The sequence below is a fragment of the Rattus norvegicus genome, chromosome 5 (genome assembly GCF_036323735.1).
Source record: "Rattus norvegicus strain BN/NHsdMcwi chromosome 5, GRCr8, whole genome shotgun sequence".
NCBI classification, from domain to species: Eukaryota; Metazoa; Chordata; class Mammalia; order Rodentia; family Muridae; genus Rattus; species Rattus norvegicus.
Window position 1 is genome coordinate 145,567,142 of NC_086023.1, and position 15,370 is coordinate 145,582,511.

General features: G+C 49.2%; 1 protein-coding gene across 1 annotated transcript in view; it reads right to left on the reverse strand.

Moving 5' to 3' along the window:
• Nucleotides 1-15,370, reverse strand: part of C5h1orf94 (similar to human chromosome 1 open reading frame 94) — a 43,778-nt gene that overhangs the window by 625 nt on the left and 27,783 nt on the right. The window contains exons 5-6 of the mRNA NM_001134732.1: nt 11,265-11,342; nt 6,997-7,193 (exon numbers count right to left, since the gene is read on the reverse strand). Coding sequence (NP_001128204.1) covers nt 6,997-7,193; nt 11,265-11,342 — 275 coding nt within the window. The remainder of the gene's footprint in view (nt 1-6,996; nt 7,194-11,264; nt 11,343-15,370) is intronic.

Here is a 15,370-nt window from a genome sequence, read left to right on the forward strand (position 1 = left end):
TCAGGGAGCTTTAGGGAGCATGTAAGGATGTCATTCAGAGTTCCATGCTGTCCTCAGTTAGGGGCCACAGAGAAGGAAGTTACCTGGATCTGAGCACCCACCCATAGGCCTGTGAGCATCTATCTGTGTCAGAGGACGTTAGGGAAGTTCACAGCATCGCAGAAAAGGACCTGTCCTGGCAGCTAGTCTGAGTTCAGCCAATACCTGAGGGTCTCCCCTGCTCAGCTAGATTCCTGACTCGGCCCTGCTAAATCACACCCTTTATTTTAACACTCCTCAGAGAAGTAGCCTTGCGACACCACTGAGTGAGTGCCTGCTGTGTTGCATGACCCCTCAGGGAAGAACGAGCAAAGATGTGCACTTCGAAAAGAAGTCCACACACTTCTCTGACGCCTTCGAAACGGAGTTCAGAGGCCATCTCCTCCTCCGAGAAGCTTCCTCTGACCTCTTCAGACCCAGCAGCTAACACAGACTTCTGGGATCTGACTGCAATTTCTTCACCTATCTCCTATCAGACTCCAGATGGAACCGGAGCTTAATACAAACTGCCGTGGAGCAAACGGCTAGATTTAGTCTAATCCCAGCATTCGCAGCCACTTTTCCGCTGGGCAGATGCATATTATAAAAGAGAGTCACCTTCAAGGTGCTCTCCCATAAAATGAAGAAACAACAAGGGGGGAGGGGAGGGACAGAGCGATAAGGTGAGTGTGTCAATGGCCTTAGCTGTTCGTACCATCTGTGGCTCTCTAGTGGCGACAGTCCATAGATCAGCTAAGGTTTGGGTAATATTTCATTCTCTTCTAACTAAAATAAGTTCTAGGACAGCAGAGATAGGACCTGACTGTTTGGCATCCGACCCAGGGCCGGCCAGCAACATCCCTAATAGGAAACATCTCTGTTTCTCCTTTAAAAAACCATGCTGGAAGGGCTGGAGAAGTGGCTCAGCAGTTAAGAGCATCTCTTCTGGGGACCCAGGTTTGATCCCCAACACCAGCAAGATGGCTCACCGCCATCTCAAACTCCGGTCCCAGGGGATCTGATTGCCTCTTCCGACTTCGCTGGGCGTCACACACACGGTATACAGTCATACATGCAGGTGAAACACAGATGCATGAAATTCAAGAAAAAGCGTGCTGAGTTGTAAGTGATTGAAAGTGACGTTGGCATACTACGTGCCTGTTATCCCAGAACGTGGGAGGTGGATCCCTGGAGGTCACAAATTTGAGGCCAGGTCAGTCTCCGTAGACCCTGTCTAGTAAAAGCAAGGTCTGAGGTGTGTGTCTGTGGTAGAGTGGTTGTCTGATACGTGAGGCCCCAGGTTGAATCCCCATCCCTGGCAGAAAAGAGTGATGTTGTTATAAGAAACTCTGGGTGCTTGGTCTGATTTATAAAATAAAAGCTGAGACAGTAACAATGGTTATCAGTAACCAGTTAAGCGCCTTGTCTCTCGTATCTGATCACTTCACCCTGGGTCCCTAGCTTCTCTGGGTTGATCACAGAATCAGGTCAACTGCCAAGGTTATGGTTCAGACCTCATGAACACAGGGCCATGGGGAGAAAGGGTATGTATGGACTAGAACTACCAAGGAATACTTGCTAGAGAAAATGGCAGACGAGGAAGGAGGAGAGGCACACCAGTTCCTCAGCAGTGGTTCTCAACCTTCCTAATGCTGACCCTGTGACACAGCTCCTGATGTTGCAGTGACCCCTGCCCCCAGACATAAAATTATTTTCACTACTACGTTATAAATGCAATTTTGCTACTGTTATGAATCATAATGCAAATGTGTGTTTTCCAATGGTCTTAATCGGCCCCTGGGAAAGGGTCAGAGGAGTCGTGACCCCCAGGTTGAGAACGCTGTCCTAGAGCACAGGGAGCCATGCATCCTGGCTTACCCAAGACAGCTGACATAATACTGTTTCCAGGACAAGTATTACTCATGCCCCAGTAAATGCTCACACTTATTATTTTATTGCTTGGAGGATGAACTGTGTAGCAGTCACCCCTGATAAGGAAGGTAAATCAGCCTGGCAGAGGCACTGAAGGCCTTCCCTCCTCCTCTGAGACCGAGATATGGGGATTGCTTCCTCTCTCACTTCATCCCCTCTCTCCTCTCGCTTCCTCTGCTTCTGAAGACCCTCCTGCCTGTCTTCCAAACCATGCTGTCCACCTAGGTCCATGCATTCACCTTCCCTTGACCAATCCAGCCTCGGTGGGTCTTGTCCAATCCTCGGCTTCGTAAGTTTCTCAACAACCGTATTACCCAGAGTTCCCTGTGTTGGCTCCCAAAGTACCAAGCTCTCGTTTCTCTACTCTGACCCTGGCTCCCATGTGGTCTGCTACAGAATCGTTGCCTGCAAGTGGCTTCCATTCTTTTCCTGACTGTCCCATCATACACGCACACAAAACACACAACATGTTTACACACGGACACCACTAGAAGCTGCTTCCTAGTTCTTTTCCTGGTCCCTTTACCCCTTCCAGGCCCCCCCCACCTACTGGAGGCCCCAGGGCTATATCCTTGCATCTGTCTCTTCTACACATGCCCACTCCTTGGTAACTCACCCTGTCCCATGCCTTAATTTATCTATCATCTGTGCTCTAACAACCACCAAATTCATTGCCAGCTCCAACCTTGCCCCTCTCCCAGCTCCAGGATCCTGTATCCCCCTGTCTATCAATAATTCCACCCATCTTACTGTGATGATTTGAATGAGAAATGCCCCCCCATGGTCAGGCATTTGAATAGTAGTCCCCAGTTGGTGCCACTGTTTGGGGAAGTTTAAGAGGTGCTGCCTTCTAAAAGAAGGAATTGTACTATTGAGGGGAGGCTTTGAGAACGTAAGGTTTCTCCTGGTGTCCAGTTTGCTCTCTCTCTCACTCACTGTGGTTCATGATGTAAACACTCAACTTCCTGTTCCTGCCTCCATACCTGCACTCCAAGATGGACTCATACCCCCCCCCCCGAACCATGTGGTGGTTTGAATAAATTTGAATAGCCCCGATAGACTCATGTGTTTGAATGCCTGGTCCATAGGGAGTGGCATTATTAGGAGGTGTGGCCTTACTGAAAGTGCGTCACTGTGGGGGTGGGTTTTGAGGTCTCTCATGCTCGGGCTCCAGCCAGTGTGACACACAGCCCTTCTGCTGACTTCAGATCAAGATGTAGAACCCTCAGCTCCTTCTCCAGCACCCTACGGCCTACACTCTGCCATGCTTCCTGCCATGACGATAATGGACTGAACCTCTGAAACTGTAAGCCAGCCCTAATTAAACGTTGTCCTTTATAAGAGTTGCCTTGGTCATGGTGTCTCTTCACAGCAATAAAATCTAAACTAAGACTTACAGTTGTAAGCCCAAATAACTTTTTCCTTCTATAAACTACTTCTGGCCATGATGTTTTGCCACAGTGAGAGAGTTACACTGTCCAATGAGTTCAGCACTTGGGACTTAATAAACAGCCTTGTTCTAGTCATGGCTTCCCGGACTTTTTCCACCATCACTCATCCAGTGCACAGATCAGAAGCCTAAGACGTGTGCCCTGGTCCTCATGCCACATGCAGCCGTGATCAAGCTTGACTGACTCTGCCAAGGAAGTGAACAGCCTACCTCAGTTCACTTGTCTTTTCTCACAGAAACCACCCTCCTCTACACCATCAGCATCTGTTTCATGGGCAGAATTGAAGACCCTGGCCCTGACCCTTGCACCAAGCCCTCGCTGCCATAGCCTATGCTTCCTTGGCCAACGTGATCTGCTCCAGACAGGAAATGAGAGCATGCTAAAGGTCTCCATGACATCCCGCTGCTCCTAAAATTCTGACATGCTGATGAGTCCCAACCTGCTAAGCCCTGGCCGCATCTCTGATTTCTCTTGCCATCCCCTTATACTTCAGCACACTGGGTCCTTTGCATGTGGAGTGCTTGTCTCTCTCACACAGGAATAACCATGGCTCAGAAAGCCTTCTTCCTTGCCAGATGTAGTCGTTCTTGCCTTTACTCCCAGCACACAGAGTGTTGACACAGGAGGATGGCTGGGAATTCAAGGCCAGTTCTAGGAAGCACACTGAGTCCTTGTTTGAAGGGGGAGGAGGATGAGGAGGAGTCTCTTCCTCCTTTAGGTCTTGCCTCTGATGACACACATCTGTGTCTTATGGCAGTGTCCTGTACACTCCAGACTGTGAAGTTTGTGAGAGAAGGAAGCACTTTGTATGTCTGGTTCCCCCCAGTTCACAGTGCCATGGACAGTGCCAGGCACAGGAGTTGCTCAAGTCAGTTCATTTTGTTTGAGACACATCTCACCATGAAATCCAGGCTGGCCTCAAATTCAAGATCTCCCTAATTCATTTCCCAAGGGTTGGGATTGCAGACATATGCCACAAGCCCAGAGGTCAATCAGATTTGTATGTATGCATATGTATGTTATACACACACACACAAACACACACACACACACACACACACACACACACACACACACACACGAAAGCTTTGCAAATCTTCAGGAACCATCCACATTGTTTTTTGAGATTCTCTTACTGGGACTGAAGATCACCAATTAGACTAAGCTGGCCGGCCAGGGAGCTCGAGGGACCTGCCTGTCTCTGTGTCCACAGCACTGGGACTACAAGTGTGTGGCACCATGCCTTGTTATCCATGCAAATTCTGGGCATCAGCATCAGGTCCAAGGTTTTACCAATTAAGCTCCCAGCTCCCAGCTTCCTCAATCAGCTTTTTTTAATGAACAAATCTTCCTCTTTTGGGGATATAAGCTGGCACCTGTTTCTGTCCCCATCATGGTTTCCCAGCTTCTGGGGACGTCATTATCCTCTGCTAACTATCCTCCACCTTCCCTTACTCATCTCTCTTCATTTCCACTGTCTCCTGCTCTTCTCGGTCATGTGCTTTCTTCTTGGGCTACCCCTTCCTGTCCCTTCTCCTCTTGATCCCCATGTCCCCAAGGACACACAGAGACCAGGACCCCACCCTTTGTGTGTAAAGTCCCCTTGTTCCCTGGACAGCCAGCATTCCATTCTGTGCCCTGAATAATCATAGGCTGTAACACAGGGGTGGCTGCCAGTTGAGGGATGGTTCTCTGTGTCCCTCAGAAGCCTCACTCATTCTCACCTCTAGGAAGGTAATTCCTTCCAGACTATACCTCGACTCCTATTCTCTCCTATATGTGTGTTCGCTCTGATGTGCGCAGGCCTTTATTACATCCCCTGGCCTACCAGTCAAAATAGCCTTTAATAATCCAATCCCAACCTCCCTTTCCAATCCTATTTTCCACCTTTTCCAGGGATAAATCGAATACTTCAACTATCCTCGGCTCTGTCCCCAGGCCTCCTGTTTTCCTTGCACCTTCCGGGCTGGGGAGGGATAATTCATCAGTAAGTCGTTTGCCTAGCATGAGGGAGGACCTGGGTTCAATTCCAGGCACCTCAAAATCAAGAGCTTAGGGGGTGCATTTGCATGGTCTCCTTGCCCCATCCCACTTAAGGGCCTGACTCCTTCAGTTCAGACTTCCTCCTCTACCCATTCACTGGGAACCCCCACCCTTTCTGGCTCTGGCCTTGCTCATCATGTTACCAAAGCATGTGTCATTCAGTCCTGTCAGCTCCGCCTCCTCTTTTTATGCGTGTGTGTGTGTGTGTGTGTGTGTGTGTGTGTGTGTGTGTGTGTGTGAGATAGAGAGAGAGAGAGAGAGAGAGAGAGAGAGAGAGAGAGAGAGAGAGAGATGGGGGAGGGAGAGAGAGAAAGAGAGAATGATGATGATGATGGTGGTGGTGGGTGACCCGTGGAGCTCTGTAAAGTGAAGAGGAGGGAGCAGAGAAGGAAGGAAAGACATAAAAAGAAAACATGGGCATCATACTCAAACACCACCATCGACCACTTTCTTGAATATTCTCTGAGCACCCCAGGCAATGAAATGATCTGAGAGTTCCAACCGTTAGGAAATCGGCTTGCTTTTGTTTCTCAAAAGTTGCCCCCCCCCCCCCCCCCGAACAGATCTGACTGTCGAAACCTCTTTGAAACATTGATTCCTTTTCACAAGATATCAGGGAGATGGGAGAGTCAACGAGTGAGGGTCTGGGGTCGTGCAGTGGGTCAGGTGGGAAGAGTCTGTCTGCTGGGCACAGTGTGGACCGGGGAGGGCAGGATTCGATATCACCCTTGAGAGTTTGATCCTAACCTAGAACCCGAGTTTCTCCAAGTGGGGCACGCAGGCCCCATGATCTGCCTAAGATTCTGAGGTCCGCAGGAGTAGCATGATGGCTCCTGACTTGGGTCACCAGGATTAGCTGAGGATCTGGCTTGCTGGAGTGAGTGGCGACTTGTTAATTTTGTTAAGCAAACGCAACTTTGTTACTCCACAGCACGTACAGTCCAAGAGGAATCTCCATTTAACTGCCCGGTTTGTGTTAGTGCTCTGCTGACGAGCCCATCAGACAAGCCCGGAAATAGCAGACTTTTCTACTGTTTGGGGTTTGGGATACTTCGGTGGGTAAGCTGTGGAAGACCCTTCACAGGGACCTCTTAGGAAGTCCAGGGGATGCTTGAAAGATTAGCCTGGCGAGGACTTCAGATGCATGCAGGGAGGGGATGGATTGGTTAACCATATTTTTTGCAAATCAACAATTGATAACAAGCCACCGTGAGCCACTTGCAGGAGCCATTTGGTGTGTAGAGTGGCCACTTGCTTCTGATTGGGCAGCTGCAGTTCTACATCCAGCCTGTAGGTGGCAGCCTGCATAGGACCTTCGAAAGGCTCGTCCTAGACCCCAGCCCAGGCTCACCTCCACATCTGCTCCCTCCAAGTCCTCAGAGACTTTGGGCACAGGTACAAAGATATGCCCACCCCACCCCCGACTCCCGCTACAGCTACGGGGTACATATACCAACAAAGCCTCTATGAAGCCCATCCCGTTCACCTGCCCTCTCTGACAGCCATCTAGATGCAGGTCAGCTCCCCACCTCCACCACCGCTGAGAACTCACCCATATCCCTGGGGGAAGAGGTACGGAGGCCCATCTCCTGCCATCGGGGGAGGGTCTCTGGGATTGGCAGGCAGCTTCTGGGGGGTCCTCTGAGGATATGGATAGTTGGGCTGGACGAAGGGGATGTAGCTCATCAGGGGGGTGTAGGAAGAGCGGAAAATCTGCTGTCCCATCTGCTGTGGGTTGTACGGTGTCACCTGCAGGACAGAGAAAGAGAGGGACAAGCTAATGATCCCCCAGTCCTGACCCTAACCCCAGCTGCTACCTTATCAATCCATGTAGCCTTTACCTGCCTTATGTACCTGAGCCTCAAACTCCTAATCGGTAAAATGGAGAAGTAGTGTCTACTCTGTGTGGGGAGGGTCTGACCGCTCTGTTTCACACCACTGGTGTCTACATTAGGACCTCAACAGCCTGTGAGCACCAGACAACTCCACCCAGCAAAGAACAGGTCTGTGCCATAAAGATCGCTGCATAACCACCAGCTGTAATTATCTAGCGCTTGGAAATCCAGCTAGAGCAGTGGTTCTCAACCTTTCTAATGCTGCAGCCCTTTAATACAGTCCCTCGTGTTGTGGTGACCCCCAACCGTACAATTATTTTCATTGCTACTTTATAACTGTAATTTTGCTACCATTATGAATAGCAGTGTAAACATTTGTGTTTTGGGGTCGTCATGGGCGACGTCTGTGAAAGGCTCTTTGAAGCTCCCCCGCCCCCGCCCCCGCCCCAAAGGGATCGTGACCCACGGGGTTGAGAACCGCAGAGCTAGAATGAACGGGGAGCTAAAGTCTGGATGCTGCGGCTTTGGAATTCCCAGAAAAAAACCCACACGTGGCTAATGGATACAGTATCAGGTAATGGGAGAAAGAGTGAACCTGCAGGGGTGGGCGGAGGGGGGGATGGGAAGTCAGTGGGGTTTCTGCCAATACCTGGGCAAATACCCCCTGGGGATAGTGGCTCTTACTTTCCTGTCCCCAACAAGCAAGGGCACTTTCCATCTCTTCACCACTGTCCTAGTCAGGAAGTGAATACAGTGGGAGGGGCCAGGGAGGGGATGGGAAGACCCGGGAGCTCTAAGCATTTGCTAAGGTGATGGAGAGCCAGCAACAGGTCCCACTCCTGACAGCTCAAACACCAGAAGACCTTTCCTCTTGTGGGTTTTCCTGTGTGCTGAGGGGAGCTTCTCTCAAAGCCGGAAAAGCTTCTGAATTTCCACCCAAACCATAGACGCCTAGAGTCCTCAAGTGCCCCTTGCCCCCCTCATGTCCATGTCTAATACAAACCCACTTGGAACCTGCAGGCTGCGGGGGACTCTTCACCTGGCCTCTGTCACTATACCTACAAACCCTATGACACATGATCACATGACCTTGTCCTGATGGTCAGGCTCATGGGATTTAGAATCACCTAGGGTGTATTTTCAGAGAATTGTAACCAAGGATGGAAGGCCCACCCCAAAAGTGGGCAGCTTCATTCCCGGGGCTTGGGGTTTTAGACTGAATAGAAAGGGGACAAGAGAAACCACTTGAATACCAGCCTTCATCTCTCACTGCTTCCTAACTGTGGGTAAGATGTGACCAGTGGCCTCACTCTAGGTGATGGGCTCTACTCTCAAACTGGGCGAGAAAACAGAAGACAAAGCAAACAACAATGAAACGAAAACTTCAAGTTGCCTCCGTCGGCTCTTTTATCATCATAGTGAGGAAAAATAACTAACACAGGCCATCGTTACTCCCATTTGGGAGACAACAGAATGGAGGCTCAGCTTAGTAAGCATCTCCAGGCCTGAGTTGCAGCCAGAAGCCCAGAGAGAGCCCAGAGCATGGGTTCTGCTCCAGCCTTCCTCTGCTGTGCACTCTCTGAGAGCTGAACTCATCCCCCAATTGTTGGCCTGCTGCTCAAAGAGAGGTTGCAGGGCCCCGTGACACCACACGTGGGACTGGAAACTCCTTACAGGACAGACTCTGTGGTGGCCAATACAGGAAATGTCCCCATTCTCCGCAATGGGAAGTAGTTGGCCCTGGCAGAGACTAGTTAGGGATGAGTCCCAGAACTCACGCCAGCCTTATCCAGGGATATTCCCAAGATTCCATGGGGCCAATCAAAGCCATCATGTGCAGCACTGTCTGCTGCTCTGGAAACCACCTACAGAACAGTGTGCCGAGAATGATGGCCTCGTTCAGGAAATCTTATATAAATAGGTGTCCCTAGAAGGATGTGAGAGAGACCAATAAACAGCAGTAGCCTCGGTCTTTAAAATTCTTATCATGTTTTATACTGCATTATTCAAATATATACACACTCATAATTGCCTAAAAAGACTCTTTGAGCCAGGAGGAGCTGTTAGTGTTTGTAGGTAGAGATAATGGCACTGGGATTCCTGAGACAGGCTCTCTCCTAACAGGATGAGGGAGGCTCTTATTCCTGATGAAGCAGTTCTGACCATGGTAGTTATTGCTAACCTCCAGAAACACACTAGCCTATGCCAGCTCAGAGGCGAGGTTTACAGAGAAAGGGTGTGGACAGTCCGTGGACCTGTGTGAGAGAGGCAAGTCTATTTGCGGATGTGGAATGCTTGCCTTCAGCCCTGTCTCCGTCCCCAGTCTTAAGTGACTTTTCTCATACCCCATCTCTGCTCCGAGACTCAGTACCTCTGAGCCTGTTTCCATATCTGTCGGAGTATGGATGAGCATGCAGGCCAGCTTGGAAGCATGTAACTACATGTAATGTGTGTGTGTGTGTGTGTGTGTGTGTGTGTTGTATGAATGTGTATGTGTGTGTTAGTGTGAATGTGTGTGTTAGTGTGAATGTGTGTGTGTGCGTGTGTGTGTTAATGTGAATGTGTGTGTGAATGTGTGTGTTAGTGTGAATGAGTGTGTGTGTTAGTGTGAATGAGTGTGTGTGTTAGTGTGAATGAGTGTGTGTGTTAGTGTGAATGTCTGTGTGTGCGTGTGTGTGTGCGTGTGTGTGTGTGTGCTGGTATTTACACTACAGTATACATATGGAGGTTTAGGTGTCGGTCCTCACCTTTCACCTTGCTTTAAAGCAGTGTCTCTTGCTGTTCACTGCTGTAGATGCCAGACTAGCTGGTCCGTGGCCTTGTCTCCATCTCTCATCTTGTAATAAGCACATTGGGATTACAGATGCATGCTACTGCATCTGGCTTCACATGGGTTCTAGAAGTCCAAACTCCATTCCTCGTTCTTGGAAAGCAAGCGCTTTAATCCAGTAAGACATCGCTCAGCCCACTCTTTCTCTTTGCTTCTCTCTATGGAGATCTGTTACTATCTCTGCTGCTTTATTCTGATATGGTACTTTTGTGCATTTATCTACGAGAGATGTCCATCCCGGTGGCCAAGAGCACGAGGTCGCCAGGGACAGGCCTTCATTCGCTTCTGAGTTAACATCTCAGAGGCATTTGTAGCTGAAGTACCTGGGTAACTCATACTGTCACATTTGGCAAATCAAACTACAGGACACCAGTTTTATCCAAACTGGAAATAACCAGTGAGTATATTTTTAACATAAATATTTCTTGTGCAATGTTTAAATTTGAGATTCAAATCAAACTGGGTGTCTTCTACGGGAACTAGCCAGCCCACATAACATGCAGATGATTCTTTGGCCCACACATGCTGGGCAGAGCTGTGGGGTTGGTTTTGGCCGACTGAAAGTGTGCAGACCTCAACATGCACAGAGCTGAGGCTCTGGAAGACTGTGTGTGGCCTCTTTATGTGCTTCTGACACCCAGTGAAAGAGGAACAAAGGCTCCTGCACCTTCAGATCAGACCCTAAAAGGGCCAGGAGAACAGACCTGACCCTGATCCACAACCCAGTTCAGCTGACCCAGGGACTCATGAGCAGGAACTAAAGACTCCTTGAAAGTCCCTAGTCAGGGAAGCTACTTGTCACAGCAGACCCAAACGTATATGTTAATGTTATGGTCTAAACTCTTTAGGCCTCAGTTTCCCCATCAATACCATACGTCATAAGGTGGTTGAGAAGGCTGGATTGGTGTAGGAGAAGTCTTTGGGAAAAGGCCTGGTATTATCATGCAGGAAGGACTCTGTTAAGTGACATCTCATATCATCGTGTGGCAACCTTCATCTCTGATACAATGCTCAACATCTGTGCTTGTCCCCTTAAGTCAGTGATGGGCCAGAAAGCAATGGTGGTGACTGCCTGGCAAGGATAAAGTAGCAGAGAGCTTTCTGACCTAAAGACGTTGATGGAGCAGGGCATAGGAGGGGAAGTCACGCACTCACCTGTCTGGAGTAGCACCCCAGTGGTGGGTGTATGGGCTGCTGGTAGGGCATCCTTGTTGACCGCTGTGGGTACAGGCCCTAAGGAGAAAGAGAGTAGTTCCTGATGCTGGGTGAGGGTCCCCAGTCTGAGCACGGAAACTGTATGCCTCCACATCCCACTCACAGGCCTAGATCTACATCCCAGACTGACCTCCCATCCCCCCCATTGACCCAACTCCATGATGTTGCCTAGAGCTGGCTCAGCTCAGGTCACATGGGAAGCCCCTTTTAACAGACTCCAAATCTTCTTTCCCGAGTATGTAGGAAGGAGCGTGAGAGACTGACCACCTTTCAGAGGCTGATGTGCTCCTGAGAAAGTTATTCCACCTCTCTGAAAGTTATCGCTGTTGCTCTCCATACACACGTGTAGATGCAGAGGGGAGCCTCCTGTGTCATTTCTCAGGTGCTGACCCCTTTGTTTTCTTAAGATAAGATCTCTCAGCTGGAGAGATGGCTCAGTGTTAGGAACGGTGGCTTCTCTTCCAGAGGTCCCAAGTTCAATGCCAAGCACCCATATGGTGGCTCACAACCATCTATAATAAGATCTGATGCCCTCCTCTGGTGTGCATGAAAACAGAGTGACCCTAGACATAAAATAGATATATAAGTAAACAAATCTTTAGAAAAAGATAAGGTCTCTCACTGGGTTGAGGCTTACCAAGTGGCTTGAGGCTTACTGTGTTAGCTGGCCAGTAAACTCCAAAGATCCTCCTGTCTCTGCCTCCCCAGAACTACAACTCTGCCTAGCCATGCACAGCTACCAATTCATTTGAATTTTGATTGGTCAGACCCAGGTCCTCAAGGAATGTACTTTATGGACCGAGCTGTCTCCTCTGCCATCACGAGCCTCTCCTACCTTTCCCTAAGCCCATTCTTAGCTAACATGTGAGGGGTTCTACACATTTGTGTACCATGTTGATAAATCTGTATTCAAGTATGCCTGCATGTGTAGGGACGTGGCTCTAGCCAGCTGGGATTCTGTGTACAAATGTGTAACTGCGCTCGTCGTGTGTGTGTGTGTGTGTGTGTGTGTGTGTGTGCTTGCTCACTTGGGTTTCTGCTGCTCGGGGACCATGTGTATCTGTAGCTCGTGGTGAAGGTAAGCAGGGGGATAAATAAAGGAATGCAAGGAAAGAGCTGAGAAAGCACCTGGACACATAGTGAGGACTCTGTAAATGTTAGGTCTGTCCATCATCCCCCACTGGCCCCTCCTTCCAGAATCTCTGGCAGCTCAGCCCGAGGGAATGGAAATTTTATTCACAGCTCTGATTAAGGGTGGGGCCTGGGAATATCCTTATGTCCATCCAGACACAAGACACACACACGCCTTGCAGAAATGTTACAGAGTGGGCCAACTCATGACCCCTCCAAATGTCCACCCAGTCATGACCTACATACATCACAAGGGTACCCAGCCCTAGTCCTGCAGCCCACATAGGGACTAGGATAGCTATGAATTGCAGGCTAACATAAAATTGTAAGCTTACTGAAAACATTATTGCTAGATTGTTTTACAACTATTTGGTAACCTGATGATAGCATGATCTAGGACACGGACATCATAGATGACAGCGTCTTGTCAGTGAGTAAACAAATCTGTTCTTGCAGCCCATGGGTCATGTGTTGTATACGCGTAGATTTTATGTGTGGGTCTAGACAATTCTTCATCCACTGTAGCCCCGAGGAGCCAAAAACCTGGACACTACACCTAGGATGATGCTCAGAGCTTGAAACCCCTCTCAGCCCAGGGCATCTTTCTTTCTTTTTTTTTTTTTTTTTCGGAGTTGGGGACCGAACCCAGGGCCTTTCGCTCACTAGGCAAGCGCTCCAGGGCATCTTTCAAGAAGGTTCTTCATCCCAAAATGCTGCCTCCATTCTAGGCTTGGTTTGTGTCAATCACCGAAAGGGTAACAGTGGACACTATGTTCTCGATGATGTCCCTAGCTCCTCATGAAGGGCTCTAGGATCTCTGATGCAGAGTCACCCGAGAAGTCTCCCAGCTTCCCTTCCTGTTCCAGCTTCCAACTCTGAGAATCACACATCCTGACTGAGAGTCCTGACCATTCTCTGTTACTAAGCAGTGACACTGGAGACCTTCCTATCTTGGCCCCTCTCACTCTCAGCAGTCCCTCCACCACCCCTTAAGCCCTATTGCTTAAAGTTCTGTGACCAGGGCAGCCTCACTCACCACCATAATCCAGCCAGGTTCACACCGGAGTGAACCTGCCAAAAGGATGACCTTGCTCATTCCAGGCCCTCAATGAGCTTTGAGATCTCCAGGCAGCTTGCTAAGCTCCCCCTTTCCCTCCCTGTCTACTGCTGCTTCCTTCCAACTACATTAACTTGCTACCTCTTCCAGGGCTGCAAACACCAGGCAGCCCTCCACCAACACCACCTGTTCTGTGGGCCACACTGGGGCTGATGGAGGGCATACAGCTGGCCAGCCCTGCCCCATCACTGTAAGAGATGTTCCTGCATTCATTAGTATGAGAAAGGCAGCCTGAGTCTAGGGATGTTTGCAGTGGTTAGAATTGCAGCTTTGTAAAATCATGAGTGAATAAGTAGTCACTCCTCTTTGCTTGAGGTTATGGCCTTTCCCCATACAGCTTCTCCTTTTTCATCTGGAGATGCTCAAGTTCTGTGTGGAGAATCTTCTCTTCCTATCTCTGAGTCTCTCTACCATGGAGCTCTGAGTAAATTAGATTTGGGACCTCATCTTCATTCCTTAGGCCGTGTGTGGAAGAGACCATGAAAGACTAGTCCCCTGATCTCTTTGCCCCCTCAAGGTCTACTGAACTCCCTGACCCCCTTTTCTTAGAGGGCTATAACTGAATATTAATGAAATGAACATCTGTGTTACACTGGGGATTTTAAGAGTCCTTCCCCGTATGTGGGCTCAATTAATCCTTACAACACAATCAGTTTCTGCTGCTGCTGTAATTATGATAAGCCCACCTCTTCTTCAGACAAACTGGGACAGTTAAGGAACTTGCCCAAGGCCACACAGTGCAGATGCTGCAGAGCCCTTTCACCGTTCTTCCGGTTTCCAGATCTGCCTTCTCTCTACTGTATCAGACCTCCTGGTCAGTTGTCTCTCACAGTGAGCACTGAGAGATTCTGAGATGCCATGAGAAGATAGAAACACTGTCTTTAGCCATCCCCTCGGGGGCAGGGGGGTCAGTCCGCTCCTTCATGGCCAGCTTCAACTAGGCCATTTACTGCCTGAATTCACAGAAGTTAGTAGGTCCTCCTGGGCAGGCCAGGGCACCACTTCTTTGCACAAACTGATGGATGGATGGATGGATGGATGGATGGATGGATGGATGGATGGATGGATGGATGGGTAGGTGGATGGGTAGGTAGGTAGATGGATGCATGGATAGGTGGGTGAATGAGTAGATGGATGGATGAGTAGGTGGATGGGTGGGTAGGTGGATAGAAGGATGAATGGATGGATACATGGATGCATGGGTGCATGGGTGGATGGATGGATGGGTGAATGGATGGATGGGTGGATGGATAGATAAGGATAAATTAGTAGATAAATATGGATGAGTCAGTAGTCAAGTGGACAGAGAGATATATACATACAGCAGAAAGTCCAGGATAAGCAGCACTCAAGAGCATGTTTCAAAATGAGTGTGTGGCTATACCTGTTTGAGGCAATAGGCTGAGCTGAATATCTACTGTGAGTTAAAAAAAAAACTACATTTGATCTATAAGAAAGCATTCTCTACCTCTAGAAATTTGGCATCCAGAGGGTCTGACTCAGTTTCCCTCCTTCTGCATTCAGCCCTACGATTTGAAGGGTCTCTGAAGACATAGGACAGTCTTTATGCTCTGAAAACATGGCCATACCTTATTCACTCAAAAAAGCCAAGTCAGCGAAGCACCACAGTGACTTCTAAGCATGGAAACTTGTGCAGTTGTTTCCGGGCCTGGGGTCTTAGTGTACCCCACTGGTCTTACTCCTGAACTCACACTGGACTCCAAGCCTCTTCCTCACCTCTGAGTGGCCTCCCCCCAGCACAGTGCACAGGCTACAGTAAGCACAGAGCAGAGGTCTT